This window comes from Corvus hawaiiensis, chromosome 22, assembly GCF_020740725.1.
Source record: "Corvus hawaiiensis isolate bCorHaw1 chromosome 22, bCorHaw1.pri.cur, whole genome shotgun sequence".
Taxonomy (NCBI): Eukaryota; Metazoa; Chordata; class Aves; order Passeriformes; family Corvidae; genus Corvus; species Corvus hawaiiensis.
Window position 1 is genome coordinate 7,786,961 of NC_063234.1, and position 26,789 is coordinate 7,813,749.

General features: G+C 60.6%; 2 protein-coding genes and 1 long non-coding RNA gene across 4 annotated transcripts in view; 1 reads left to right on the plus strand and 2 right to left on the minus strand.

Annotated features, from left to right (window-relative positions):
• The window catches only part of LOC125337202, a 6,484-nt gene extending 5,350 nt beyond the window's left edge, over positions 1–1,134 (plus strand). Inside the window, exon 2 of the long non-coding RNA XR_007207994.1 lies at positions 13–1,134. This is a non-coding gene — a long non-coding RNA (uncharacterized LOC125337202). The remainder of the gene's footprint in view (positions 1–12) is intronic.
• A 1,656-nt stretch (positions 1,135–2,790) lies between these two features.
• LOC125336975 (protein-arginine deiminase type-3-like) lies at positions 2,791–11,639 on the minus strand. Its single transcript, XM_048326164.1, is given in 22 exon segments — positions 2,791–3,013; positions 3,016–3,085; positions 3,087–3,122; positions 3,238–3,366; positions 3,926–4,005; positions 4,219–4,312; positions 4,403–4,547; positions 5,505–5,653; positions 5,813–5,890; positions 5,892–5,921; positions 6,005–6,067; positions 6,070–6,118; positions 6,749–6,777; positions 6,779–6,853; positions 6,930–6,959; positions 6,961–7,109; positions 7,223–7,348; positions 8,281–8,398; positions 8,486–8,547; positions 8,634–8,706; positions 9,417–9,597; positions 11,416–11,639. Coding segments are annotated over 22 exon segments (1,983 nt in total). The 5' UTR covers positions 11,508–11,639; the 3' UTR covers positions 2,791–2,888.
• Positions 2,791–26,578, minus strand: LOC125336974 (protein-arginine deiminase type-1-like). Of its 2 annotated transcripts, XM_048326163.1 has the most exons (17): positions 26,440–26,578; positions 23,971–24,145; positions 23,448–23,517; positions 22,114–22,175; positions 21,234–21,351; positions 21,030–21,155; positions 20,250–20,425; positions 20,067–20,170; positions 19,213–19,336; positions 18,635–18,742; positions 18,398–18,549; positions 14,625–14,769; positions 14,365–14,458; positions 13,631–13,710; positions 13,212–13,337; positions 12,874–13,108; positions 2,791–2,887 (listed from the first exon to the last, which is right to left on the minus strand). In XM_048326163.1, the coding sequence occupies exons 1-16, from the start codon at positions 26,529–26,531 to the stop codon at positions 12,875–12,877; spliced, it is 1,986 nt and encodes a 661-aa protein (XP_048182120.1). In that variant the 5' UTR covers positions 26,532–26,578; the 3' UTR covers positions 2,791–2,887; position 12,874. The 2 variants fall into 2 exon arrangements, with proteins under 2 accessions (XP_048182120.1, XP_048182119.1); XM_048326162.1 differs by lacking the exon at positions 2,791–2,887 and having other exon boundaries at positions 12,766–13,108.
• Between the last annotated feature and the right edge of the window lie 211 nt (positions 26,579–26,789).

Here is a 26,789-nt window from a genome sequence, read left to right on the forward strand (position 1 = left end):
GCCGTTCTCGAGGGATTCCCGGGCCGTTCCCGAGGGATTCCCGGGCCGTTCCCGGGGCATTCCCGGGCCGTTTCCGAGCGGTTCCGAGGGGTTCCCGGGCCGTTCCCGAGGGATTCCCGAGGGATTCCCGGGCCGTTCCCGGGGCATTCCCGGGCCGTTCCCGAGCGGTTCCCGAGGGGCTCCCGGGCCGTTCCCGAGGGATTCCCGGACCGTTCCCGAGGGATTCCCGGGCCGTTCCCGAGGGATTCCCGGGCCGTTCCCGAGGCGTTCCCGGGGCATTCCCGGCGCGGAGGGGCCGGGCCGGGGGAGGATCCGGGGGGTTTTTGTATTTCTTGGAGTAAAAAGCGATGGAACGAGGTCGTTGTGTCCCCCCCGCGCGCCGCCCCGGCCCTTCCCGTGCGGTTCGGGTTTAAATCCCCGGGTTTTGGTGTTTCTCCCTCCTCGCCTCTTTATTATTCAATTTTTTACTTTTCTTTCTTTTTTTCCTCCTTCCCGGGTTTTATTTTCCCCCCGTTCTCAATCCCGTTTTTCTCTTTTGCTTCCTTTTAATCTCTTCATTTGAATTTCTGCTTCTTGAGCTGGTAAATTCCACTCGGAACTGCATTTTTTCCTTTTCATTTCTCCTTTTCCGCTTCTTTATTTTAATTCATCTTCTCGCTTTTAGTCCTAATTTTTAATTGTTTGTCTCGTTTTTCAATTCTGCTTTTAATTTCATTTTAATTTCTTTCCACTTGGACCTTTATTTGATATTTTTGACTCTACTTTTTTATTCAATCCAGCCTTTAAGGTTCCTTTTACTTTTTTCCCCTCTGATTTTTGATTTTATTTCATTTCTGAATTCTCCTTTTCATTTCTGAATTCCGCTTTTCAGTTTTTATTTTGAAATTCAAGATTTTATCCTATTTTACCCTCATTTTTAATCTTTTTTTCAATTTTTAAATTTGAATTTGAATTTTTATTTTTCTTTTTTTCCCTTCAGTTTCACTTTTTTCACTCCCTATTTTTCAATGCTCAATATTTATTTTACCTCGTTCCTTTTTGTTTTGCTGCTTTTTATTTTCACCTCTCGCTCCACACCTTTCCCAATCATTTTTTGGCCTGGAATTTTCGCTTTTAAAACCTTTCTGTTCCGTTTTTTACGCTCCCGTTTTGTTCCTTCCGTTCCCCGAGGGCCCCGCAGCCGACGCTGCTCTTTCCCAAATCCGCCGGCGCCATCCTGAACATCCCTAGCAATTCCCGCTCCCGCTTTTCCCTCTGTGGGGAATTCCATCCCTGCGGAATTCCGGCAGGGCTCGGACACGGCCCCGTCCCGCTGCCCCGGGGATGGGCTGGGATCCCTGGGATGGGGGTGTGGATTCCCAATGGGAATGGGAATGGGAATGGATGGGAGATGGATGGGAATGGGCAGGGAATGGATGGGAGTGGGAATGGGAATGAATGGCAATGGGCAGGGGATGGATGGGAATGGGAATGGGGAATGGGAATGAGCAGGGAATGGGAATGAATGGGAATGGGCGGGGGATGGATGGGAATTGGGAGTGGATGGGAATGGGCAGGGAATGGATGGGATGGGAATGGGAATGAGCAGGAGATGGATGGGAATTGGGAGGGAATGGGAATTGAGAGGGGATGAGAACGAGGAGGGAATGGGAAATGGGCAGGAGATGGATGGGAGTGGGCAGGGAAATGAGGGAATGGGAATGGGAATGAGGAGGGAATGGATGGGAATGGGCAGGGATGGAAGTGATGGAATGAGAATGAGCAGGCCATGGGAATTGGGAGGGGATGGGAATGGGCAGGGAATGGGAATGAATGGGAATGGGCGGGGATGGATGGGAATGAGCAGGGGGATGGGAATGAGGGGATAGCAATGAGCACGGGATGGATGGGAATTGGGAGGGGATGGGAATGGGCAGGGAATGGGAATGAATGGGAATGGGCAGGGGATGGATGGGAATGAGCAGGGGATGGGAATGAGGGGATAGCAATGAGCATGGGATGGATGGGAATTGGGAGGGGATGGGAATGGGCAGGGAATGGGAATGAATGGGAATGGGCAGGGGATGGGAATGAGCAGGGGATGGGAATGAGGGGATAGCAATGAGCACGGGATGGATGGGAACATGGAAGGGATGGGAATTGGGAGGGGATGGGAATGGGCAGTGGGACCCTCCCAGTATCCCTCAGGAAGCCCCAGCTCCGGGATCGAGCACGGGGAGGGCCCTGGAGCTGCTGGAGGAGGCTCCGGGATGGGCTCAGAGGGACGGAGCAGCTCCGCTGGGAGAGCTGGGGGTGCTCCCCTGGAGAGGAGAAGCTCCAGGGAGAGCTCCGAGCTCCTGGCAGGGCCCGAAGGGGCTCCAGGAGAGCTGGAGAGGGGCTGGGGACAAGGCACGGAGGGACAGGACCCAGGGAATGGCTCCCAACTAAAGAGGGACGGCCTGCAGTGGGGGATTTGGGATCAATCTTCCCTGGGAGGCTGGCGAGGGGCTGCGATGGAATTCCCAGCGCAGCCGCGGGCTGCCCCTGGATCCCTGGCAGTGCCCAGGGCGGGGCTGGACGGGCCGGGAGCAGCCCGGGACGGGGGTGGGAGCTGTCCCTGCCCGGGCCCTCCACCCCGTTCCACGCCTCCGTGCGTGCTGTCTCCGCGTGGGATTTCTCCGCGTGGGATTTCTTCCGCGTGGATTTCGGCCCTGCAGCCCCACGCGCTCCCCCGCTCCCCCCCGGTTCCACCAGCCCAGCGTCCCCCCCCGTGCTGGAAGAGCTCCTCCCCAGAGAGCCCCGAGAGCCCCGCCAGCCGCAGCCCCGATTTATTCCCGACACCGAAGGCACTTGGCAGGGCCGGGGGGAGGATTTGGGGCCGGAGGAGCCGCGGCGGCGCCGGGGCCACCTCAGGGCACCACGTGCCACCACTTGAAGGCGAAGGGCTTGCGGCGCACGTTGGTGCCGCAGTGAACGTCCCCCGCCAGCACGTGGTAGGAGAAGAAGTCGTCGATGAAGGTGCAGGAGAGGCCCAGGGCTCCAGCAGCTCCCGCACGCGCTGCTCCAGGCAGCACCGCCCGCCCACCGCCGGCCCGAAGGGCTTGGGGGATGCCCAGGTGGCGGCCCAGCACCAGCATGTTCACCTGCGGCAGCGGGATTCCCTCAGGGACCGCGCTCCCGGCGCGCCGGGCTCCCCCGGGGGCTCGCCCGGGGACTCGCCCGGGGACTCGCCCGGGGCTGCGGGGCTCGGGCTCTCACCATGTCCGGGAAAAAGGCCTCGGCCCCGGAGGCGACGTCGCCCTGGAAGAGCTGCGGGATGTCCAGGATGTCCGGCTCGGCCAGGCCCAGCGCGCGCTTCAGGATGTCCCGGTTCCAGCTGATGCAGCTCTGGGGGGGACGGGGAGGGTGAGAGGGGAGGGGAGGGACAGGGACGTGGGACAATGGGTGGGACACGGAGAGGGACAGTGGGGTGGAGAGAGGGGACAGGGAAGTGCAGGGACAAAGGGAGGGAAGGAGGGACAGGGGGACAAAGGCATGGACATCAGGAGGGGCAGGAGGATGGAGGGAGGGATGGACAGAAGGGTGGACAGAGGGAGGGAGGGATGGACAGAAGGATGGACGGAGGGAGGGATGGACAGAAGGGCGGACGGGGACGTGAGGGAGGGATGGACAGAAGGGTGGACGGAGGGAGGGATGGACAGAAGGGCGGACGGAGGGAGGGAGGGATGGACAGAAGGGCAGACGGAGTGAGGGATGGACAGAAGGGTGGACGGAGTGAGGGAGGGTATGGACAGAAGGGTGAGCGGAGGGAGGGAGGGATGGACAGAAGGATGGACGGAGGGAGGGCCGGAGCGACGGGCAGGCCGGCTGGAGAGGGGGCTGGTGATGGATGAGGGCACCGAAGGACGCACAGGGGCCGATGGAGCCTCCGGCTCCCCGTCCTCACCTGGGCGTAATTATTGAACCTGCGCAGCCCCTCGTTAGCCAGGATCTCGTTTATGGTCGGCTTGGGCACCTTCTCCAGCCCTGCGGCACAGGGAATTCCCCGCGCTGGGATCCCGGAGCTGCCCCGCCCCAGGGGCTCCCTCCCAGCCCGGAGCCAAACCCTGCAGCTTTTCATTAACTCCGCTCCGCCCCCGCTCCCCAGCCGCGTCCCGGGCTCCGTCCGCCTCCCCCACCGGATTTTGCAGGAAAAAGGGAAAATGAAGCCCCGGAGCCCCGTTTTCCATCCTGCCCTACCCTGGAACATCGCGGCCTCGCCGAACCCCTCCTCCTGCTTCTCCCTGAGGAGCTGGTAGCAGGCGCTGGGGCTGGCCAGGAGCAGCCGGAATCCCTGCGGGGCGAGGGTGGGGAGGCCTTTAGGGTCTCGTCCCGCTTTTTGCCCCACCCCGGGATCCGGGATTCGGGATCTGGGATCCGTTACCTTCCGATCGGGCGCGGGGACAAAGGTCAGGAACTCGTCCACGTGCCCGACCTGGAGCCAGTCCGAGAAGAGCTCCACGGGCGCCTGCACCTTCTGCGCCACCAGGAAATCCCGCACGGCCTTGGCCATCCTGCGGCCGCCGAGCCTGGGGGGGCACCGCGGGTCGGGGGGCACGGGGGGAGCCCACCCCGAACTCGGAACTTACTCCCAACTCGGAACCAACCCCAAATGGGAACTGACCCCAAACTGGGAACCGACCCCGAACTGGGAACTGACCCCGAAATGGGAACCGACCCCGAACTCGGAACCGACCCCAAACTGGGAACCGACCCCAAACTCAGAACTGACCCCGAACTCAGAACTGACCCCGAACTCGGAACTGACCCCGAACTCGGAGCCGACCCCAAACTCGGAACCGGCCCCGAACTCGGAACCGGCCCCGAACTCGGAACCGACCCCAAACTGGGAACTGACCCCAAACTGGGAGCCGGCCCCGAACTCGGAACCGGCCCCGAACTGGGAACTGACCCCGAACTCGGAACCAACCCAAACTGGGAACTGACCCCGAACTCAGAACTGACCCCGAACTCGGAACTGACCCCGAACTCGGAACTGACCCTGAACTCGGAGCCGACCCCAAACTCGGGAACCGGCCCTGAACTCGGAACTGACCCCAAACTGGGAACCGGCCCCAAACTGGGAACCGGCCCCAAACTGGGAGCCGGCCCCGAACTCAGAACCGACCCCAAACTCGGAACCGACCCCGAACTCGGAACCGGCCCCGAACTCGGAACCGATCCCAAACTGGGAACTGACCCCGAACTCGGAACTGACCCCGAACTCGGAACCGACCCAAAACTCAGAACCGACCCCAAACTCGGAACTGACCCCGAACTCGGAACCAACCCCAAACTCGGAACCGGCCCCGAACTCGGAACCGGCCCCGAACTGGGAACTGACCCCAAACTGGGAACTGACCCCAAACTCGGAACTGACCCCGAACTCAGAACCGACCCCAAACTCAGAACCGACCCCAAACTCAGAACCGACCCCAACCAGGGCCAGGAAATCCTTTTTTGGGGGCTGCCCTGGCCCGCCTCACCTGGGGAAGCTGCTGCCGATCAGGATGCGCCCCAGCGGGTACTCCTTGCCCCGCACCGTCACGGGCGGGCTCACCTCCAGATTCCCGAAGGAATCCAGGCTGGAAGCACCCTCCGGAGCCTGCCGGGCCACGTAGCCGAAATCCGGGCCCTGGTGGGGGGAAAATGGGAGGAAACAGTTTAAAGAAGCGCTGGGGCTTCCCGAAAGCGTGAGGAACGAAGGGATCCATCGAAGGGATCCATCGAAGGGATCCATCGGGGTTTTGGGCGTGGCCAGGCCGGGGCTCAGCAGCGGGAAGGGGCTGGGTACCAGGATGCTCCTGACGGGAAAATCCTTCAGGCCGCGGTCACGGGGCGAGTCGAAGACCACGGGGAAGGTCTTGTGGGGGGGCCTGGACGTAGCCGAACTCCAGCTCGTCCTGGGAAGGGACGGAGCGGTTTTGGGGAGCGCGCCCGGAGCCGCTGCCCGCCCGAGCAGGGGCCGCGCGCCGCCCGCTCCCACCTGGATCCAGCGGTCCTGGCGGTTCTGCGGCGGCGGGCACACGGTCAGCGGGCACTGCGCCTCCGCTCGGCCAGCGCGGCCACGGCCGCCACGAAGCCCTCGTTGTCATCCACACTGCGGGGAAAAACGGGATTCGGGGGACGATGGGATTTGGGGGGAGAAGAAAACGGGATTGGGGGGGGGAAATGCAGGATTTGGGGGAAAAAGAGGATTTGGGGAAAAAAGGGGGGATTTGGGGAAAATTAAAGCAAGATTTGGGGGGAAAAATTGATTTGGGAAAAAAAACAGGATTTGAGAAAAAAACTCAGATCTGGGGGAAGAAAAACCAGGATTTTCGGGGGAAAAAAAGGGATTTGGGGAAAAAATGGGATTTGGGGAAAAAGAAGGGGATTGGGGGAAAAAAGAACAGGGTTTGAGGAGTAAGAAAATGGGATTTGGGGGGAAAAAAGACGGGATTTGGGGGAAAAAAAACAAACAGGGTTTGAGGAGAAAGAAAATGGGATTTGGGGAACAAAAACCAGGATTTGAGGGAAAAAAAATAGGATTTGGGGAACAAAACCCATGAGATTTGGGCGTAAAAAAAAACCAGGATCTGGGGAAAAAAAAACGGGATTTGGGGAACAAAACCCATGAGATTGGGGGTAAAAAAAAAAACAGGATCTGGGGAAAAAAAAGAACGGGATTTGGGGAACAAAAATGGGATTCAGGCACAAGAAAGGGGATCTGGGAGCAGCCAGCACCCACCCGCACACGAAGACCTCCAGCGGCGCTGCCCGTGTTGGGCGTCATGATCCAGGGCGCCACGCGGAGCACCACGGTGTCCGTGAAGATCGGCGTCTCCGCGAGGCCCTGGCGCGGTGGCACAAACGCGGTTGGGGGTCCTGGCCCGGCCCCGCCGCGCCCCCCGCCCGCCCGGGGCCGGCACCTTGTCGGGGCTCTCGAGCAGCGTGGCGTGGGAAGGACACGAGGCCCGAGAAGCCGACGTCGGGGAAGGCCAAGCCCTCCACGTAGAAGACGCTCTCGTGCTGGTGCCGGCCCGGGCGCACGCTGTAGGCGAGCTTGGGGCCACCCAGCACGTGGCGGAACTCGCCCAGCGCCGCGCTGCCTGCGGGACAGCGACGCCTCGGTGGCCCCCTCGCCCCCAAAGCCGTGCCCGGAGCACGGCCCGGGAGGAGAAGGGCCGAGCCCGGCCCGAGGAGCCCCGCACCGGGCACTCACTGCCGCCGTAGAAAACCCCGACTTTGTCGGCGTCGCCGAAATCCACGTGGAGCAGCAGGCGGTGCCCGGCGAAGATGGGGTGGGGCCCGCGGGTGCGCAGCAGCAGCTGCGACATGTCCTTCAGGTCTGCGGGCACAGCGGGAAACGTGAGCGGGCAAAACGGGGGCGGGAACGGGGCCTGCCGGGCTGGGAAATCGGGGGGGAAGAGGGAGAATCGACGGGAAAGGGGGAAATGGGCGTTTCTGGCTGCGGTGGAAAGGGGAAGTTGAGGGGGGAAGTGGGGAAGTTCGAGGAGAAGTGGGAGAACGGGGGGGTTCTGGGCTGTGGAAGCAAGGGGAAAGTGGGGGGAAATGGAGGGGAAGGTAAAAAAATTGAGGGGGAAGTGGGAAAATGGAGGGGAAAGTGGGAAAATTGGGGGGAAAGTGGGAAAATTGGGGGAAAGTGGGAAACTTGGGGGGAAATGTGGGAAAATTGAGGGGAAAGTGGGAAAATTGGGGGGAAAGTAAAAACATTGAGGGGAAAGTGGGAAAATTGAGGGAAAAGTAAGAACATTGAGGGAAAAGTGGGAAAATTGGGGGAAAAGTGAGAACATTGAGGGAAAAGTAAGAACATTGAGGGAAAAGTGGGAAAATTGAGGGAAAAGTGGGGAAAATTGAGGGAAAAGTAAAAACATTGAGGGGAAAGTGGGAAAACTGGGGAGAAAGTGGGAAAACTGGGGAGAAAGTGGGAAAACTGGGGGTTCCGGGCTGTGGAAGAAAGGGGAAAGTGGGAAAATTGAGGGAAAAGTGGGAAAATTGAGGGGAAAGTGGGAAAATTGAGGAAAAAGTAAAAACATCGAGGGAAAAGTGGGAAAATTGGGGGAAAAGTGGGAAAATTGGGGGAAAAGTGGGAAAATTGAGGGAAAAGTAAAAACATTGAGGGGAAAGTGGGAAAATTGAGGGAAAAGTAAAAACATTGAGGGGAAAGTGGGAAAATTGGGTTTCTGGGCTGTGGAAGAAAGGGGAAAGTGGGAAAATGGAGGGCCAAGCAGGAGAGCGGGGTTCTGGCGGTGCCAGCACCGTCGTAGGAGCGCACGGCGCTGTCCTGGCTGTCCAGGCCCTCGGCGCCGGGGTCGTCGCGGTCGCAGTTGACCAGCAGGACGGCCCCGTGTCCCTCGGGACCCCACGTCCAGGTGGTCTGGGGGGGACACGGAGCGGGGCTGGGGCTCGGCCGGGAATTCCCGGGTCCCGCCGGGCTCCGGGGGCTCCCGGCCCCTCGGGATACCTTGTCCAGCAGCGTCCTGCTCACGGCCCCGCTGCGGTTGACGTCGGCGTCCAGCGACACCTCTGCGGGAAGGGACGGGACGGGACGGGGTGGGCCGGGGGAACGCGCGGGGGAACGCGCGGGGTTTGGGGCCGTCCCCCCGACTCACCCACGCAGGTGAGGTACAGCAAGGCCCTGCCCACGGGCACCGCGCCCGCCTCCCTGAAATACGAGATCCTGACCTGCAACGAGGAGCGGCAGCTCGGCACAGGGCGGGGCCGGCTGGAACGCCGGGATCCGGCGGGAATCCCAACAGCCAGTGGGAATCCCGGATCCAGTGGGAATCCCGGATCCGGCGGGACCCCGGCACCCAGCGGGAATCCCGGATCCAGTGGGAATCCCGGATCCGGCGGGACCCCGGCACCCAGCGGGAATCCCGGATCCAGTGGGAATCCCGGATCCAGTGGGAATCCCGGATCCAGCGGGACCCCGGCACCCAGCGGGAATCCCGGATCCAGTGGGAATCCCGGATCCAGCGGGACCCCGGCACCCAGCGGGACCCCAGCACCCAGCGGGAATCCCGGATCCAGTGGGAATCCCGGATCCAGCGGGACCCCGGCACCCAGCGGGAATCCCGGATCCAGTGGGAATCCCGGATCCGGCGGGACCCCGGCACCCAGCGGGAATCCCGGATCCAGTGGGAATCCCGGATCCAGTGGGAATCCCGGATCCAGCGGGACCCCGGCACCCAGTGGGAATCCCGGATCCAGTGGGAATCCCGGATCCGGCGGGACCCCGGCACCCAGCGGGAATCCCGGATCCAGTGGGAATCCCGGATCCGGCGGGACCCCAGCACCCCGTGGAAATCCCGGATCCAGCGGGAATCCTAACAGCCAGCAGGAATCCCGAGATCCGACGGGAATCCCGGATCCAGCGGGACCCCAGCACGCACCTTCTCGTCGCCCACGTCCTTGCTGAGGCTGTCCATGGCCAGCAGCAGCTCGGGGCCGGGCGCCAGGGGCCAGCGACTGACGCTCGAGGGCAACTTCACGCTCTGGGAGTCGTGAACCACCCAGAGCCGCACCCCCGGCGTGCCCTGGGCTTGGAAGGACACGGCACCCTTGGGAGCGGAGCTGGAAGGGGGAAAAGCGGTCAGGATCCCGGGAATGGTGAGGGCGGGAATGGGAATTCTGCGAGGAGTCGCTGGGAGGAGCGGTGGGAAACTCAGATATTCCCAGAAAATGCAACTTCAACAAGTCCTGCAATGTGGAATTGGGGTAAAACCTTCAACGGGGAACCAGTGCTGGGGTTCAGAACATCGACGAGTCCTGGCAATGCAAATATTCCTGGAAAATGCAGCTGCAGCAAGGGCTGCGATCTGAAACTGGGAGAAATCCTCCAACGTGCAACAAGTCCTGACATTTCAAATGACCAAAAGTGCTGCAAAATGCAACAAATCCTGGAAAATGCAGCTGCAACAAGTCCAGCCATATTCAATTACGGTAACTCCTTCAATATGAAACACATCCTGCAATTTCGAGTATCAGCACCTCCTGGAAAATGCGAATAATCCTGGAAAATGCAGCTGCTGCAAGCCCTGAGCTGTGGAATTGTTATAAAATCTCCAGTATTATCAAATCCCCAAATTCAGAGTAGCAAGAGCTCCTGGGAAATGGAAGTAATCCCCAAAAATGCAACCGCGGGGAGCCCTGAGATGTGAAACTCTGGCAAATCCTCCAGCGTGGAACCAATCCTGAAATGCGGAACAGCAGCAGGTGCTGGGAAACGCAACTGGACCTGGAAAACGCAGCTGCAGGAGGTGCTGCGAGGGAAATGGGGATAAATCCTCCTGCGTGGAACAAATCCTGCCACAGTCACCCAAACCGCGGCAAATCCCGCGGCCTGGAATTGCATCAATTCCCTGGACACGCGGCGAATCCCACAAAACGTGAGGAGAGCCGCTCCTGGAAAAGGCAATTCCGACAAATCCCGCCAAAGGAGATTAAAGGCAAATCCCGCCCGAGCCTACGAGCCCTGGAAAAGGCGACGGCGCCGAACCCGCGATACCCACGGCAGGAATCCCTCAAAAAACCCCAAATCCAGTGATTTTCCAGGTGCAAAGCGCTCCCCGTCCCGCCGTGGGAAACGGGAATAAACGGGAATAACCCGCACAGAGATAACCGCAGCCATCCCTCCGGAACGCCCCAAATCTCGGACTGAAATCCGCCAGCCTCCCGAAGGCAGCGGGGACGGAACCCGGCCCATCCCGCGCGGCTCCATCCCGGAGCTGCCCGGCGAGGATTTGGGGCTCGGATCTCCCCAAAATCGGCGTTTCCGCCGGCGGCAGCGCCGAGCGGGGCCGGCCCGGGCCAAACCCCGGCGCTGCGCAGGTCGGAGCTCGCCCCGCCCCGGTTCGGGAGGCCGTGGGCGATGGGCCCGGAGCGAATCCGGACCCGGGAGGAGGAAAACGCGGCTCCAGCCCGGGGCAGAGGGGAAAATCGCAGCCCGGGGCAGCGGTGGGGACGGGATGGGAGGGAGGTGAACCCCGAGCTGCTGCGGCCGGAGCGGGGTTTGGGGAACAAAGAGCCGAAGCCGCTGCCCGGGCGCTCCCGGATCTGGGCTGGAGCCAGGGAAGCGGCTCCGCATCCAGCGCCGGGAGGGGCCGCGCGGGTTTCGCTCTCCGCGCTCCCCCGAAAGCAGGAAATATTTATTATTTCATGGACCGGGATGCGCAGCGCAGCCTTAAAACCCCAAAAAGGGCTTTTGGCAGCCCAGGCGCGGCAGAACCCCTCCTGGAATGTCGCGGTCCCGCCGGAGCCTCCCCTTCCTGCCGGGACCCCCGGGAGCAGCCCCGCGGAGCGGCCGCGCCGCCCCCTCCCCGCCGCGCGCTATTCCCGGCCTTGCCCTGATGGGATAAAGGGGGAAAAGCGGCTTTGCTGCCCCGCGCTCACCCGCACACGTCCAGCGACAGCTCGGTGCCCAGCACGCACACGGTGCTGGTGGGGCGCTGCGTGGACAGCTGGACACGGCGCTGCTGGGCCATCGCGGCCGCCCCGGGCACCCTCGGGTGCCGCGCCCGCTGCCAGCGGGGATTTATAAAGCCGGGCTGCTGGGAGGGGATCAGCCAAAGCCCGGCCTAATCCCACCTCCAGGACTGGGTGTGCGCGGGTCCGGCCGGAGCGGGGATGGGAAGCGGCCCGGGACACCCACGGGATGCTCCGGGGGGGCTCCGGGGGGGGCTCGGGCTCCGCTCAGCACAAAGGGACGCGGTGCGAGCGGTCACCTCCGACCCACGCCGGGAAGTATCCACCGCGACACCCGAGCCGGGCTGGGCCCGCGCCAGCGCCGGGCTCGGCCGGGTTCGGTTTCTGCTCCTGAAGGGTTTTTTTATTCGTTCAGCCGGGAAAATGCGCTGGAATTCTCCCCTCCCTCGGGGAGGGCTGCAGGTGCGGAGTGGGCGCTCGCCCGGCTGCTCGGGGCGCTGCCGGGGATGTCACCAGGGGACAGCGGGCCCCCGGCCGCTTTAATCGCCCTGGTTTTAATTAAATCCCCGCCCGCGCGGGGCAGAGGGAGCCCTTTGTCCCTGCAGCTGTTCCCGAACCCCCTCCCCGCGGCGTCACGCGCGGCCCGGATTCGATGTCGCTCCTCGGGGCCGGGAATGTCGGCAGGGACACAGCCCCGGGGAAATGGGGTTAGAAATCCGCGTTCGGGGCAAAAAGAGGGCGGGGGAGCGGGATGTGCGGGAGCATCCCCTCCGCAGGTCCCGGGAGTCGGAACCGGAGGTGCAGCTACGCCGCAGAAATCCTGCGGGGAAAGCAGAGCGCCCAGAACAGCAGCGGGGCTGCGCGGGCCGAGCCGTGCCCGGGGCACCGCGCGGGTGTCGGCTCCCGGGGCGCTGCCAGGCGGGTGCCAGGCGGGCACGGGGAAGAACGCGGAGACAAAAGAGCAGAGGGAGACGGAAGTTCCCTCCTGGAGAAGGTGCGGAAAGGTAACGAGGAGGGCAGGGCGGGTTCCTGCAGCCCGGGACGGGGGCAGAGCCAGGTTCCCCAGCAGGAAGCGTTTTTTTGGCCGAAACAGGGAATTTTGGGGGGTGTTATCAGCTGCAAACCCACGGCCAGGGACTCCGTGACCCCGCAGCAGTGGGATGGGGCCTGCGCCCCTCGGAGCAGCCCCCTCACCCCGCAGTGCCACCCACCAATCCCAAACCAACCCCCGTGCTCCAAACTAGGCTCCGAAGGACATTTCGGCACCGGGAGAGGAGGGAGGGAGGAAGGAACGGGAGACGGGGAAGCGCTGCCCCCTCGGTGCCGTGAAGCTTTATTGGCCAAACCCGTGCTTCGGGTGCTTTTCCGGCGCAGGAAATGCGCCTTCCCCGTGGTGCAGGAAATGCAGGACCCGCCCGGGGCCACCTCAGGGCACCACGTGCCACCACTTGAAGGCGAAGGGCTTGCGGCGCACGTTGGTGCCGCAGTGAACGTCCCCCGCCAGCACGTGGTAGGAGAAGAAGTCGTCGATGAAGGTGCAGGAGAGGCCCAGGGGCTCCAGCAGCTCCCGCACGCGCTGCTCCAGGCAGCACCGCCCGCCCACCGCCGGCCCGAAGGGCTTGGGGATGCCCAGGTGGCGGCCCAGCACCAGCATGTTCACCTGCGGCAGCGGGATTCCCTCAGGGACCGCGCTCCCGGCGCGCCGGGCTCCCCCGGGGGCTCGCCCGGGGACTCGCCCGGGGCTGCGGGGCTCGGGCTCTCACCATGTCCGGGAACAGAGCGTCGGCGCGGGAGCCCGTGAGCACGAAGAGCTGCGGGATGTCGATGATGTCCTGCTCGCTCAGCCCCAGCTCCTGCTTCAGCAGCTCGCGGTTCCAGTCGATGCAGCGCTGGGGAAAGGGCCTGGAGCTGCCATCCCAGCCCTCCCGATCCCACCCGCTGGATCCCGGCTGGATCCTCATCCGCTCCCAGTCCCACCCCATCCCTGAGAACAGCCGCCCCCTGCATCCCCTCTCTCCCTTCAGCTGCCACTTCTGCGCCACTCGGGGCGTGGATCCCTCTCCTCGCCCACTCCGGGCACTCCGGCCATTCCCAGGAACCCCCAATCCCCTCCCTGCGCCCAGGAATCCCCCCTGGAACCGAGGAGAGGGAATCCCCCGCAGTCCAGGGATCCCAGACCCACCTGCACGTGCCGGTTGTCGCTCCGCAGGGACTCGTCCGCCAGGATCTCATCGATGCTCTTCTTCTCGGTGCCCTTCAACCCTGCGGGCGTGGGGGCATGAGGGACAGCGGGAAGGGACGGCGGGAATGGGCACTGGGAAGGGACAGAGGGAAGGGATGGTGGGAATGGGCACTGGGAAGGGACAGAGGGAAGGGACAGCGGGAAGGGACAGCGGGAAGGGACAGCGGGAATGGGCACTGGGAAGGGACAGTGGGAAGGGGCACCCAGAATGGACACTGGGAAGGGACAGCGGGAAGGGACAGCGGGAATGGACACTGGGAAGGGACAGCGGGAATGGACACTGGGAAGGGACAGCGGGAATGGACAGTGGGAATGGACACTGGGAAGGGACAGCGGGAATGGACAGTGGGAATGGACACTGGGAAGGGACAGTGGGAAGGGACAGCGGGAATGGACACTGGGAAGGGACAGCGGGAATGGACAGTGGGAATGGACACTGGGAAGGGACAGCGGGAAGGGACACTGGGAAGGGACAGCGGGAAGGGACACTGGGAAGGGACAGCGGGAATGGACAGTGGGAATGGACACTGGGAAGGGACAGCGGGAAGGGACACTGGGAAGGGACAGCGGGAATGGACAGTGGGAATGGACACTGGGAAGGGACAGCGGGAAGGGACAGCGGGAAGGGACCCGGGAATGCCGTCCCACAGGGCCGTCCCTCAGCCAGCCCTCACCGATGAACTGCATGGCTTCCCCGTGGCCCTGGCGCTGCTTCTCCCTGAAGAGTTGGTAGCAGGCGTTGGGGCTGGCCAGGAGCAGCCGGAATCCCTGCGGGACAGAGCCCGGCGGTCAGCCCTGGCTGGGGGGGTGAGAGCCCCAGTGCCCGGCTGGGAGGCACCGCGGCCACCCCAGCCCCGGCCCCCGGATCCCCGCGGAGGGCAAACGGCTGGCAAAGGGGGTTTGGGGGGCTTGGGGGGGCTGCAGGGGTCGGCACCTTCCTGTCGAAGGCAGGGACGAAGGTGAGGAACTCATCCACGTGGCCCACGGTCAGCCACTCCGAGTACACCTCCAGCGGCGCCTGCACCTGCTGCGCGTACAGGAAATCCCGCACGGCCTTGGACATCCTGCGGCCGGACGCCCTGCGGGCACAGCGGGCAGCGCGAGCTGGACAGTGCGAGCTGGACGGGGCTGCCCTGCCCAGAACTGCCCCAGAACTGCCCAGAGCTGCCCAGAGCTGCCCAGAACTGCCCAGAGCTGCCCTGCCCAGAACTGCCCCAGAACTGCCCCAGAACTGCCCAGAACTGCCCAGAGCTGCCCAGAGCTGCCCTGCCCAGAACTGCCCCAGAACTGCCCAGAGCTGCCCTGCCCAGAACTGCCCCAGAACTGCCCCAGAACTGCCCAGAACTGCCCAGAGCTGCCCAGAACTGCCCAGAGCTGCCCAGAGCTGCCCAGAACTGCCCAGAGCTGCCCTGCCCAGAACTGCCCAGAGCTGCCCTGCCCAGAACTGCCCAGAGCTGCCCAGAGCTGCCCCAGAACTGCCCAGAGCTGCCCTGCCCAGAACTGCCCAGAGCTGCCCTGCCCAGAACTGCCCAGAACTGCCCAGAACTACCCAGAGCTGCCCCAGAGCTGCCCCAGAACTGCCCAGAGCTGCCCTGCCCAGAACTGCCCCAGAACTGCCCCAGAACTGCCCAGAACTGCCCAGAGCTGCCCTGCCCAGAACTGCCCAGAACTGCCCCAGAACTGCCCAGAACTGCCCCAGAACTGCCCCAGAACTGCCCCAGAACTGCCCCAGAACTGCCCAGAGCTGCCCTGCCCAGAGCTGCCCCAGAACTGCCCAGAGCTGCCCTGCCCAGAACTGCCCCAGAACTGCCCAGAGCTGCCCTGCCCAGAACTGCCCAGAGCTCCCCTTCCCAGAACTGCCCAGAGCTGCCCTTCCCAGAACTGCCCAGAGCTCCCCTTCCCAGAACTGCCCAGAGCTCCCCTTCCCAGAACTGCCCAGAGCTCCCCTGCCCAGAGCTGCCCTTCCCAGAACTGCCCTGCCCAGAACTGCCCAGAACTCCCCCTCTCCAGAGCTCCCCTTCCCAGAGCTCCCATTCCCAGAACTGCCCTGCCCAGCGCTCCCCAGAGCTCCCATTCCCAGAGCTCCCATTCCCAGCGCTGCCCAGAGCTCCCATTCCCAGAGCTCCCATTCCCAGCGCTGCCATTCCCAGAGCTCCCATTCCCAGAGCTCCCATTCCCAGCGCTCCCATTCCCAGAGCTGCCCAGAGCTCCCATTCCCAGCGCTCCCATTCCCAGCGCTCCCATTCCCAGAGCTCCCATTCCCAGCGCTGCCCAGCGCTCCCATTCCCAGAGCTCCCATTCCCAGCGCTCCCATTCCCAGAGCTCCCATTCCCAGCGCTCCCATTCCCAGCGCTCCCATTCCCAGAGCTCCCATTCCCAGAGCTCCCATTCCCAGCGCTCCCATTCCCAGAGCTCCCATTCCCAGCGCTCCCATTCCCAGAGCTCCCCGCCGGCCCTCACGAGGAGCCCCACTGTTATCCCGTTTTCCTGGGAGGAGGCTGGAAAAGGCCCCGGCTGTGCTACGGACATTCACGGGTTGAAGTGCACAGAATAATCGAAATTATAGGTGGTTTATGCTAATACGGATTTATCTGCCTGATGCCTCAATTATGTGTTATTATGTCTGTTATGTATGGATATATCCCTATATTATATATAAAGTCTGTTTATAGAGACAAGTTATATAAATATATATTATATATATATAAAATATAAACATGTGATATAAATATATATAAAATATATAGATGTCATATAAATATATAAATATATATATACAACTTATATAAATATATATTAAATGTATAAAATATAAACGTTCTATAAATATATAATATATATACAAGTGATATAAATATGTATAACATATATAATATGCACATGTTCTATAAATATATATCATATATAGTACATACGTGTTATATAAATATATATGATATATAATATATGATATATATACTAAATATATTTAGTATCTATAAATATATATTGCTAGATCCCTATATTATAGAAATATATCAATATCTCTCCTGTGCTTCAGATAAATAAATCCATATATCCCTACATTTTCCATAAATACATCGATATATCCCTATATTTTCCCTGAATACATTGATATATCCCAATATTTTCCATAAATGCATTGATATAGCCTAATATTTTCCCTGAATGCATCGATCTATCCTAGTATTTTCCCTGAATGCATCGATATATCCCAATATTTTCCAGGAATACATCCATTTATCCCAATTTTTTCCCTGAATTCATTGATTTATCCCAATATTTTCCAGGAATACATCGATATATCCCGATATTTTCCTGGAATGCACGGATGTATCCCAGTATTTTCCCTGAATGCATCGATTTATCCCAATATTTTCCAGGAATACATCCATTTATCTCAATTTTTTCCCTGAATGCATCGATTTATCCCAATATTTTCCAGGAATACATCGATATATCCCAATATTTTCCTGGAATGCATCAATGTATCCCAATTTTTTCCAGGAATACATCGATATATCCCGATATTTTCCCGGAATGCACGGATGTATCCCAGTATTTCCCAGGAATACATCGATATATCCCGGTATTTCCCGGAATGCACGGATGTATCCCAGTATTTCCCAGGAATACATCGCTATATCCCGGTATTTCCCGGAATGCACGGATGTATCCCAGTATTTCCCAGGAATACATCGATATATCCCGATATTTTCCCGGAATGCACGGATGTATCCCAGTATTTCCCAGGAATACATCGATATATCCCGATATTTTCCCGGAATGCACGGATGTATCCCAGTATTTCCCAGGAATACATCGATATATCCCGATATTTTCCCGGAATGCACGGATGTATCCCAGTATTTCCCAGGAATACATCGATATATCCCGGTATTTCCCGGAATGCACGGATGTATCCCAGTATTTCCCAGGAATACATCGCTATATCCCGGTATTTCCCGGAATGCACGGATGTATCCCAGTATTTTCCAGGAATACATCGATATATCCCGATATTTCCCGGAATGCACGGATGTATCCCAGTATTTCCCAGGAATACATCGCTATATCCCGGTATTTCCCGGAATGCACGGATGTATCCCAGTATTTTCCAGGAATACACCTCTAGGCCACGTCCATCCCTCGGGATCGCTGCACTCCGCGCCCCGCTCTGCTCGGGCACCTTCGGGTTTAGGTTTTCCCCACCCCCGACATTCCCAAATCCCTCCTTCCTGGGGTGCGGGGGCGAGCTTTCCTCAGCCAGGCGGCAGCGGGGGAATGGGAGGGCGTTAATTAAACGCCGGGCGCTAATCAGGGCCGGCCGGAGCCCCGGGGCGGTTCGGGCTCGCTGCTGCTTTTCCCGACAATGCCGTCCTTTGTGGCGGCTCCGGACGGAGCTTTGCTCCCCCGGCGCCGCCAAGCGCCGCCCGCCCCGGGCACAACAATAATTCCCAGTCATCCCGGATCCCAGCCTGTCCCGGATCCCCCGCTGCTCGCCTCGAAAGAGCAAATCCGAGCCGGGACGTGCGGGATTGGGGCGAAACGGGGCGAAAACGGGAGCGGCGGGGGGGTTTGTAGGGCTGGAGGCACAGCCGTGGGGTTTGCTGGTGAAATCTGGGATCGGATGGGGATTGGGGCCCGGGGTCCGCTCCGGGGAGGGTTTCGGGGCCGGCCCGCGCTGCAGAGGGAGGGGCGGCTCACCAGGGCAGGGGGCTGCCGATCAGGATCCGTCCCAGCGGGTACTCCTTGCCCCGCACCGTCACCGGCGGGCTCACGTCCAGGTTCCCGAAGGAATCCAGGCTGGTCACGCTCTTCCCGGGGGGCTCCCGGGTCACGTAGCCGAAATCCGGGCCCTGGAAAAGAGGGAAGCGGTGCCAAGGACCTTCCACGCGGGCGGGTTTTGGGGTGGAATAAGGGGATTTCAACGCAAGGACGCACCAGGATCTTCTTGAAAGCAAAATCCTTCAGGCCTCTGTTCCGGGGAGAGTCGAAGACCACGGGGAAGGTCTTGTGAGGAGCTTCCACATAGCCGAACTCCAGCTCATCCTGTTTTGGGAAGGAGAAGAGGAGGAGGAGGAGGAGAAGGAAGGCTTTGGGGGGTGATAGCAATCTCCACGAGGGATGTGGGGAGGGTGGGGCAGGACATGGGACGAGCCTGGCAAAGCCCAGCCTAAACCAGTGGGGAGGCTCCTGCCCGGCTCTCCCGGGGTGACGCCGCAGCCAGGGCGTCCTCCTGGGGTTCCCCTGGCACTGGGGACCCTCCTGGAAAGCCCCGTGGGGACCCTCCTGCACTGGGGTCCCCCTTGCCTTGGGGTCCCTCTCCCGGTGCCCCGCTGCATCCCCGGTGCCAGGCCAGGCTCCCTGGGCACTGTCCCCGTCCGTGCCACCACTCCCTGTGCCTCAGTCCCGGTTCCCCGGTTCGCTCCTGGCATTCCAGGCGCTCCCCAAGCCACAGGGGTGACCCCGGGAGCCCGTGAGGGACCCCGAGAGCCCGGCGTGAGGCCGGCGTGGCTGACCTGGATCCAGCGGTCGCTGCGGGTGTCCTGCTCCGAGCACACGGTCAGTTTGCAGTTGGCTTTCCTCAGCAGCGCCCGCAGCCCCTCCATGAAGGCCTCGTTGGAGTCCGAGCCCTGCTTGATGCTGGGGGGACGGGCAGGGACTGGGGCTGCGAGGGGATCACGGGGAGACCCCACAGCCCCGGCCCCGCAGCTCGTTCCTCGTTCCTGAGCACCCCGGGCAACGCTCCTGCCTGGGATTGGAGCTGGAGAGGGAACTGCAGCCTTTCTCCTTGGGATTTAAACACCCTGGGCAACATTCCTGAATGGGATTGGAGCTGGAGAGGGAACTGCAGCCTTTCTCCTTGGGATTTAAACACCCTGGACCTGGAGAGGGAACTGCAGCCTTTCTCCTTGGGATTTAAATGTCCCTGACCTGGAGAGGGAACTGCAGCCTTTCTCCTTGGGATTTAAACGCCCTGGACCTGGAGAGGGAACTGCAGCCTTTCTCCTTGGGATTTAAACACCCTGGGCAACATTCCTGAATGGGATTGGAGCTGGAGAAGGTCCTGCAGCCTTTCTCCTTGGGATTTAAATGTCCCTGACCTGGAGAAGGTCCTCCAGGGTTTTTCCTTGGGATTTAAACACTCTGGGCAACATTCCTGAATGGGATTGGAGCTGGAGAAGGTCCTGCAGCGCTCCTCCTTGGGATGGAAATGACTCCCACAGTGCCAGCTGGCTCCCTTCCCAAATACTCCCAGCAGGGAATGCCCAAACCCTGGCTCACCGACGGCTGCCACTCAGCCCGGAAGGGTCGGGAACTCCTCCCTGGGGCATCCCCCAGGGCAGGACATCACGGGGGACACCCCTCCTACCTGCACACAAACACCTCCAGAGGCTGCTGGGTGTTGGGCGTCATGATCCAGGGCGCCACGCGGAAAACCACGGTGTCCGTGAAGATCGGCGTGCCCGGGGAATCCTGCCGGGGCCGGAACAGAGCTCGGGAACTCGGCCACGGGGGGGTTCAGGAGGGCGTGCGTGGGGCCGAGCTCCCGTACCTTGTGGGGCACCTCCAGCAAGCTGGCGCTGAAGGACACGAGGCCGGAGAAGCCCCTGTCGGGGAACGCCAGCCCCTCCACGTAGAAGGTGCTGTCCCCGAGGCCGGCGCGGTCCAGCACGTAGGAGAGCTTGTCCGGCCCCAGCACGGGCTTGTAGTGCGGGTGGGAGTCACCGCCTGCAGAAAGCCCCAGTTCCCAGCCCCGATTCAGCCGCGGGCCCGCAGCGGGGCCACGCCGGCAGCAGGAGGAGGTGGCCGGTGCCAGAGGGCGGCAGAGGAGCGGGCGTGCCTCCTCCTCCTCCTCCTCCTCCTCCTCCCTGGGAACACACTTGGCCTCGCCGGGACGAAGAGGGCTCCGTCCCCTCGGGTCCAGCCCTTTCAAGGTGCGTGGCTCCGGCTGAGCATCTAATGATACCCTTGGCTCCCCTGACCTGATTTTCGGCGCGGAGCTGCCAGGGATCCGACTGTTCAAAGGCGAAGGGCACTGCCCCACGGGATGGGCTGCTTGGCTGCCTGGATCCCTGCCCGAGCCAAAACAGCGCTGGGAGCCGCGTGGGGGTTCCCGCTCCATGGGAACGCCGGAATTCCAGCACCCTCGCTGGGAAAAGCCTCTTTGGAGCCTTCTCCCCCTTGATTTTTCCCCATGCAGCCCCACCTTGTGCAACAGCAGAGGGGTTTTGGGGGTAAAGGAGCGTTTACAGCACATTGGGGTGCCCCAATGAACAAACCCTGTGGGGCCGGCTCACCTGGGGGTCCTGCAGGAGAGGGGGAAGGTACTCACGGGTGGCGTGGAAAACCCGCACTTTGTCCGAGTCGGTCTCGGGGACGTGCAGCACCACCTGGTACTCGGCAAAGACGGCGCTGGGCCCCTGGGTCCGCAGCAGCATCACGGACATGTCCTGCAGGTCTGGGGCACACGGGGGACACGGAGGGAAGGGATGGAAGTGGGAAAGCCCCCAGGGAGCCCCTCAGGATCGCAGCCTACCTGCCGGCGTCCGTATGTCCGCCTGGCCGCTGTCCGTGCCCCCCGCGCCAGGGCTGTCCCGGTCACAGTTGACCAACAGCACGGCCCCTTGTCCATCCGGGCCCCACGTCCACTTGGCCTGGAGGAGAAGCACCAAGAGAGGACGGGAGCACCATTTCCCCCATCCCGGGCCGAGGAAAGCCCCGCCGGCTCGGAGGGGAGCCCGGCACGCAGCGAGGAGACGCCAGCGCCGCTTCCAACCCGCTCCACTTCCCAGCAGCCGCTTCCAGCAGGGCCTGCACCGACTGCTCCCAGATCTTATCTTCCAACGAGGCTGGAGGCGCCTTCCAGCCTCGCCCGGACACGGCTGCAGCGCTTGTGGAAGCTCAGCCCATCTCGATAGCCAATTTGCGCCGCCGATCGGGCTGCGGTTAATTAGCCCGGCTTAAGTGCCTGGGCTCATGCAGATGTGTGGCCAAAGGGGGAAATCTCCTGCTGCTTGCCAAACTCATTTAGCGGCACCTTTGGGGCCCAAAAAGGAAAAGAAAAATAGAAAAGAAGAAGCAAAAGCAGACGAAGATGAACATGAAGATGAAGATGAAGAAAAAGAAGAAGGAGGAAAAAAAGAAAAAGAAAAAGAAAAAGAAAAAGAAAAAAGAGAAAAAGAAAAAGAAAAAATAAAATAAAAAAAGGAGAAGGAGAAGAAGGAGAAGGCCGAGTGTTTTCTCCTGTGGGATCCTTGGTGCCGGGCTGGAGCTGCGGGAGGTTTTGGCGTGGAATAGGCTGAGGATCTGCCGGGTCGTTTCCCTTACGCAGACACCGCCCAGCTCCCTCTCCCTCCTGGAGATGTTCCAGGAAGAGGCTGCGAACGGATCCGGCCTCCCAGCAAAGCTCTCGTTACCTTGTCCTTGCCTTTGCTCTTCACTCGGCCACTCCGGCTCACGTCCACGTCCAGGGACACGTCTGGAACAGCAAGAGAGCCACGGGCAGGGGGATGAGCTCTCGGTGCCGCTTTGGGCTCCTCCTCAGCACTGTCCACGAGCGACCCCACACCAACCCCACCTTTGCGCCCCAAAGCTGCTCCAGACCCAACAATTCCAAGCGTGACAAGAAAATCCAACCCAACGGCTTTCCCACGACTTTCCCTCTTTGATCTCCAGCTGTCTCCTCTCATTTTGGTTCCCCCAGCAGGGACATTCCCCACTTCTTGGCAGATATTACATTTTCATGGTGGATTTTACCTTTTCATGGAATATTTTACGTTTTCACCGATTTCCTTTCGACTGTTGTGTTTTCCATGAAGCCAAAACGCGGCAGAGGCACACAAACGTGTTTTTGCCATGGCTGAGTGAGCTCCTAAATAATTCCTAGGGAATCTGAGAAGGGCTTTCCCTCACAGAGCTCTTCTTGCCCCAAGTTCCTGCCTCTGCTGCAGGGATCTGCCAGCGCCCTCATCCAAACCCCACCTCAGTCCTAACCCAAGAACTCCTCCGGATGGGACACACATCGTGTGGAAAACACAGGGACTGAGGCAGAGCTTGTCCTTTCCTCGGCACAGAGAGGAGGACATGGAAAAGCTGGAAGGGAAACTCTAAACCTAACCAAGAGAAGAACATTGGGAAGGCAAAATCCCTGTGGCCAGTGGTAGCCCCAGACGGCTCCAGTGGGGCCCATCAGCCACGGGACGTGGGAAACCTTCAGCCTGTCCAGGGGCAGCTTTGGGAGGCGTAGGCACGACTCGAAGACGCGGGAACGCCTCAGAAAAATCCCAAATTTAGGATAATTAATCCTTCCACGTGGAGGCTTCTGCATCCAGACTGGTTGTCTGGACTCCCTCTGCGGCCAGCAGGGGAAAGCAGGCACTTGGAGGGAATGATTCACCTCATCCCAGGCTCCTGAAACAGAACTCTAAAGCAGGTCAGGCACCGCTGTGGTGCCGATTCCTCTCCCCTCGCTGCCGCGGAGGGCAGAGCTGGGGGAGAAGATCTCCCGTGGATCCTCTTCTCCCAGAGGCACGGCCTTGGCAGGCCGAGGAGGACGCTCCGTGCGCGCCGCGGGCGGGGCCGCGGCCCAGCCTCCGTCTCTTGTGCGCCATATAAGGCAGCGTAATCACGTTTTAATTATTTCCCTCTTCCTCGTCAGCATCGGTGAACACCCAAACCTTTATTGCGTGTGGCCCCCAAGGAATTCCACCCTCGTGGATCCCAAGAGATGAGGATTTCATGGGGCACCTACCGACACAGGTGAGGTACAGCCAAGCCACCGCCAGCTCGTTGCCCTCCCGGTTGTAGTAGGAAATCTTCACCTGCAGAGACATCCCCACGCCGTGACCCACATCCCACCGGGCTGGCGGCATCCCCGCCCTCCCAGGAGCCCGGAATGAGCTGCCTGGGAAGGGCCCCACAAGGATCAGAGTCCAACCCCTCCTGCCCAGCCAGCCGGGAGGTTCATCCAAGCCATCCTCCATTAACCACGGTTCTCCAAGCCCTCTGTGAAAATCGGGCACGGCAAAAGCCCAGCTTGGGATATCTTTTGTTGCCTGGCACCGACTTTTGCAACCGCCACAATGTCATCGTCAGAGCACCGAGTGGGATCTTCTCCTTCTCGGTTTCATTTCTCCTCAGTGCCAGTTACACAATTCTGCTCGAGTTCTTTCCCCCGAAAACCGCCCTGGTGTCAGCTTCACTGAGAAATCCTCGAGCTTTCCCAGGAAGTTTCCCTTATTTCCCCCACTTCTGGCACTCGAAAAGCACCTGACCTGGTTGTCGTCGATGGTCCTGCTGGTGCTGTCGATGGTCACCACCACCTCGATGTCGCGATCCAGGGGCCACCTGGAGTCGGCCGTGGGCTTTGTGGCGGGGCTGTGGATCATGTGCACCGTCACCGCCGGCGTGGCGTGCACGTCAAAGGACGCCGCACCCCTGGGGATGGACCTGGAACACACCGGCCTTGGGTCAGAGACCACGGGAGCCAAATCCCGGAACCCAGAATTAAATCCCAGCCACGACTGGGTGGGAAGGGCTCCGAGACCATCCCTGGCTGATGAAATGTGTCCTCACGGTGTCACACGTGGTATCTCTGCGGTGGCGTTGAGCAAGCACGGCTCCCGCTGCAGCTCCGGCACGTCCGGCCGTGGTCAATCCCACGTCCGACCTCACTCCACAACACAACAAAACCCCCAAAACTCCAGCATCCCGTGACAAAACCCCGACGGGGCCGAGCCAGGATCATTGTAACGCCAGCCATGCGTGGGGATGGCTGTTGTGGGGCCATCCCGTGACGCGGGGGATGCTCGGGCTGGAGCGGAGCCTGGAGCTGGGCACGGAGCGCCGGCGCCCGGCTCCGTGACATCCTCGGGAGCCTTTGAAGTGCTGCTCCCTGCTCATTACAGCCGCTCCATCCCGGCAGCTCCGACCTGCTCCCGGCTCCCCCGGCCGCATCCCAAGGGGAGCGAGGTGGGAAACTTCACCAGCGAGAACATAAAACACAACATCAAAACCCCGCCGCGGCAGATTTCGCCCCGGTGTTGCTCTTGGCACGGCGTTGCCGGTGCCTGCAGCGGCTTGTGAGGAGATGAAAGCATCGCCCGGGCTTGGCTTGGCTTCCCCAGCAGGGACGTCCCCACTGCATGGCAGATTTTATGTTTCCATGGCAGATTTTACGTTTCCATGGCAGATTTCACATTTCCATGGCAGATTTTACGTTCCCATGGCAGATTTTATGTTTTCACCGATTTCCTTTCGACTGTCGTGTTTTCCACGAAGCCAAAAGGCGGCGGAGGCACAAAAACGTGTTTCCACCTAGGAAATCTGAGAAGGGTTTTCCCTCACGGAGCTCTTCTTGCCCCGAATCCCGCCCCATCACTGGGGGATGAGGGATCCTGCGGGTTTGGGGCCGTTTGCTGAGGGTTTGAGGCCCTCCCACCTCAGGGGGCTGCCGGATCCCCAACAGGCTCCACGTTCTGCCCCAAACAGCCCAAAACTCCGTGCATCCATCACTAAATTCCCCCCAGCTGGTGCTCCCCAGGAATGAAATGATCCCATTTTTTCACTGGAAGAGCCTCCATCAGCGGCTGTTTGGGACCACGGCTCAAATTTGTTACCAAGAAGCCAAATTAGCCCATTTGCGGGCTCTGGCTCCGTGTTTAAATAGGGCTGAGAGGGCTTTGAGGACAAAAAATTGCAGATATTAGGTTTTCTATATTCCCATCTGAACGAGGCGGGGAAATGAGGCAGTTTTGGGGCAGCCAAAGCTCTCTGAGGGGGATGGTGGCACATCCTGGGCCGGCCCCAAGACACCATCCCAGTAATTGCGATGCCGACTGGCTGGGGCTGTGCTGTCTGTCATTAGAAATGTGATTTATTAAATAATGACACTCTAACAGCAGCGTAGGCACAGCCTCCTATCTGCCCAATAAACCTCCCCATGTTTCATCCTGGAAAAATCCCTTTTCCCGGCCCTGCCCGTGCACGGCCGCCGCTGGATTTTCCTCTGCCCGAGCCACGCGCTTCATTCTCGCTCCCGTTTTAGCTCCGAGTTGCTCGGCTGGAATTGCTCTTGCCCAATGTTCTCAGAGCCAGAAATAGACCCGGGCTTAGCCGGGGTGTGCTCAGGCTTTGCCTCCGAACCATCCCGGCCCGGCTCCGCCGCGACGCCTCGAGCCAACGTCCCTCCTTTGGATGAGCTCCCTGTGGGGCATCATCCCCAAAAATGAGCTCCCTGTGGGGCATCGTCCCCAAAATGAGCTCCCTCTGGGATTTCATCCCCAAACATGAGCTTCCTGTGGGGCATCATCCCCAAAAATGAGCTCCCTGTGGGGCATCGTCCCCAAAAATGAGCTCCCTCTGGGATTTCATCCCAAAAATGAGCTCCCTGTGGCATTTCATCCCCAAAAATGAACTCCTTGTAGGATTTCATCTCCAAAATGCCAAAATGAGCTCCCTGGGGGACATCACCCCCTAAAACAGAGCCTTGGGGTGAGCTTCCAGTGGGACATCATCCCCTAAAACAGACCTTGGGGTGAGCTTCCAGTGGGACATCATCTCCTAAATTGGGTGAGCTCCCCGTGGGACATCATCCCCTAGAGCACACCCAGCAGGACCGGTCCCTCCAAACCCTCGGATGAACTCCTGACGGGCTCCGGGTCCCTCTCCACCTGCTCCTGCTCGGAACCGAGGGCAAACCCATCCCGTGGGAAGCGCCGGGACGCCCCGGTGCCGAGCCTTACCGGCGCGTGTCCAGGAAGAGCTCGGTGCCCCGCACGCAGACGCCGTGGGTGGCGTGGCTGGTGGACATCTCCACGACGTGTCGCGGGGCCATGGTGCCGCATGGGAAGGAGGCTCTGCCGGGCTTTGTGGGGAAACCAGCAGGACTGGATTAAAAGGCACGGGAAGGTAACTCCTCCTTCCCGGGATGACGGGGTTCGGCCAGGGGACCCTGGTCTCCACCTCCACCACCCCGCTGGGGAGATGGAGGAGATAGGGCAGCCCCCGGGGCACAGGGGTGCGATGGGGGGGTGGCAGCACCTCGGCGGGGGTTTGGGGGTGGTTGCCCTCTTTCTGTTCCTTCCCGGCTCCG

Coding starts and splice junctions, on each gene's coding strand:
- LOC125336974 (XM_048326163.1), bottom strand. CDS start 26,531: ATGGCCCCGCGACACGTCGTGGAGATGTCCACCAGCCACGCCACCCAC. Junction 23,518..23,970: donor GGACCATCGACGACAACCAG/GTCAGGTGCTTT, acceptor ATGTCTCTGCAG/GTGAAGATTTCCTACTACAA. Junction 21,352..22,113: donor AGAGCAAAGGCAAGGACAAG/GTAACGAGAGCT, acceptor CTTCTCCTCCAG/GCCAAGTGGACGTGGGGCCC.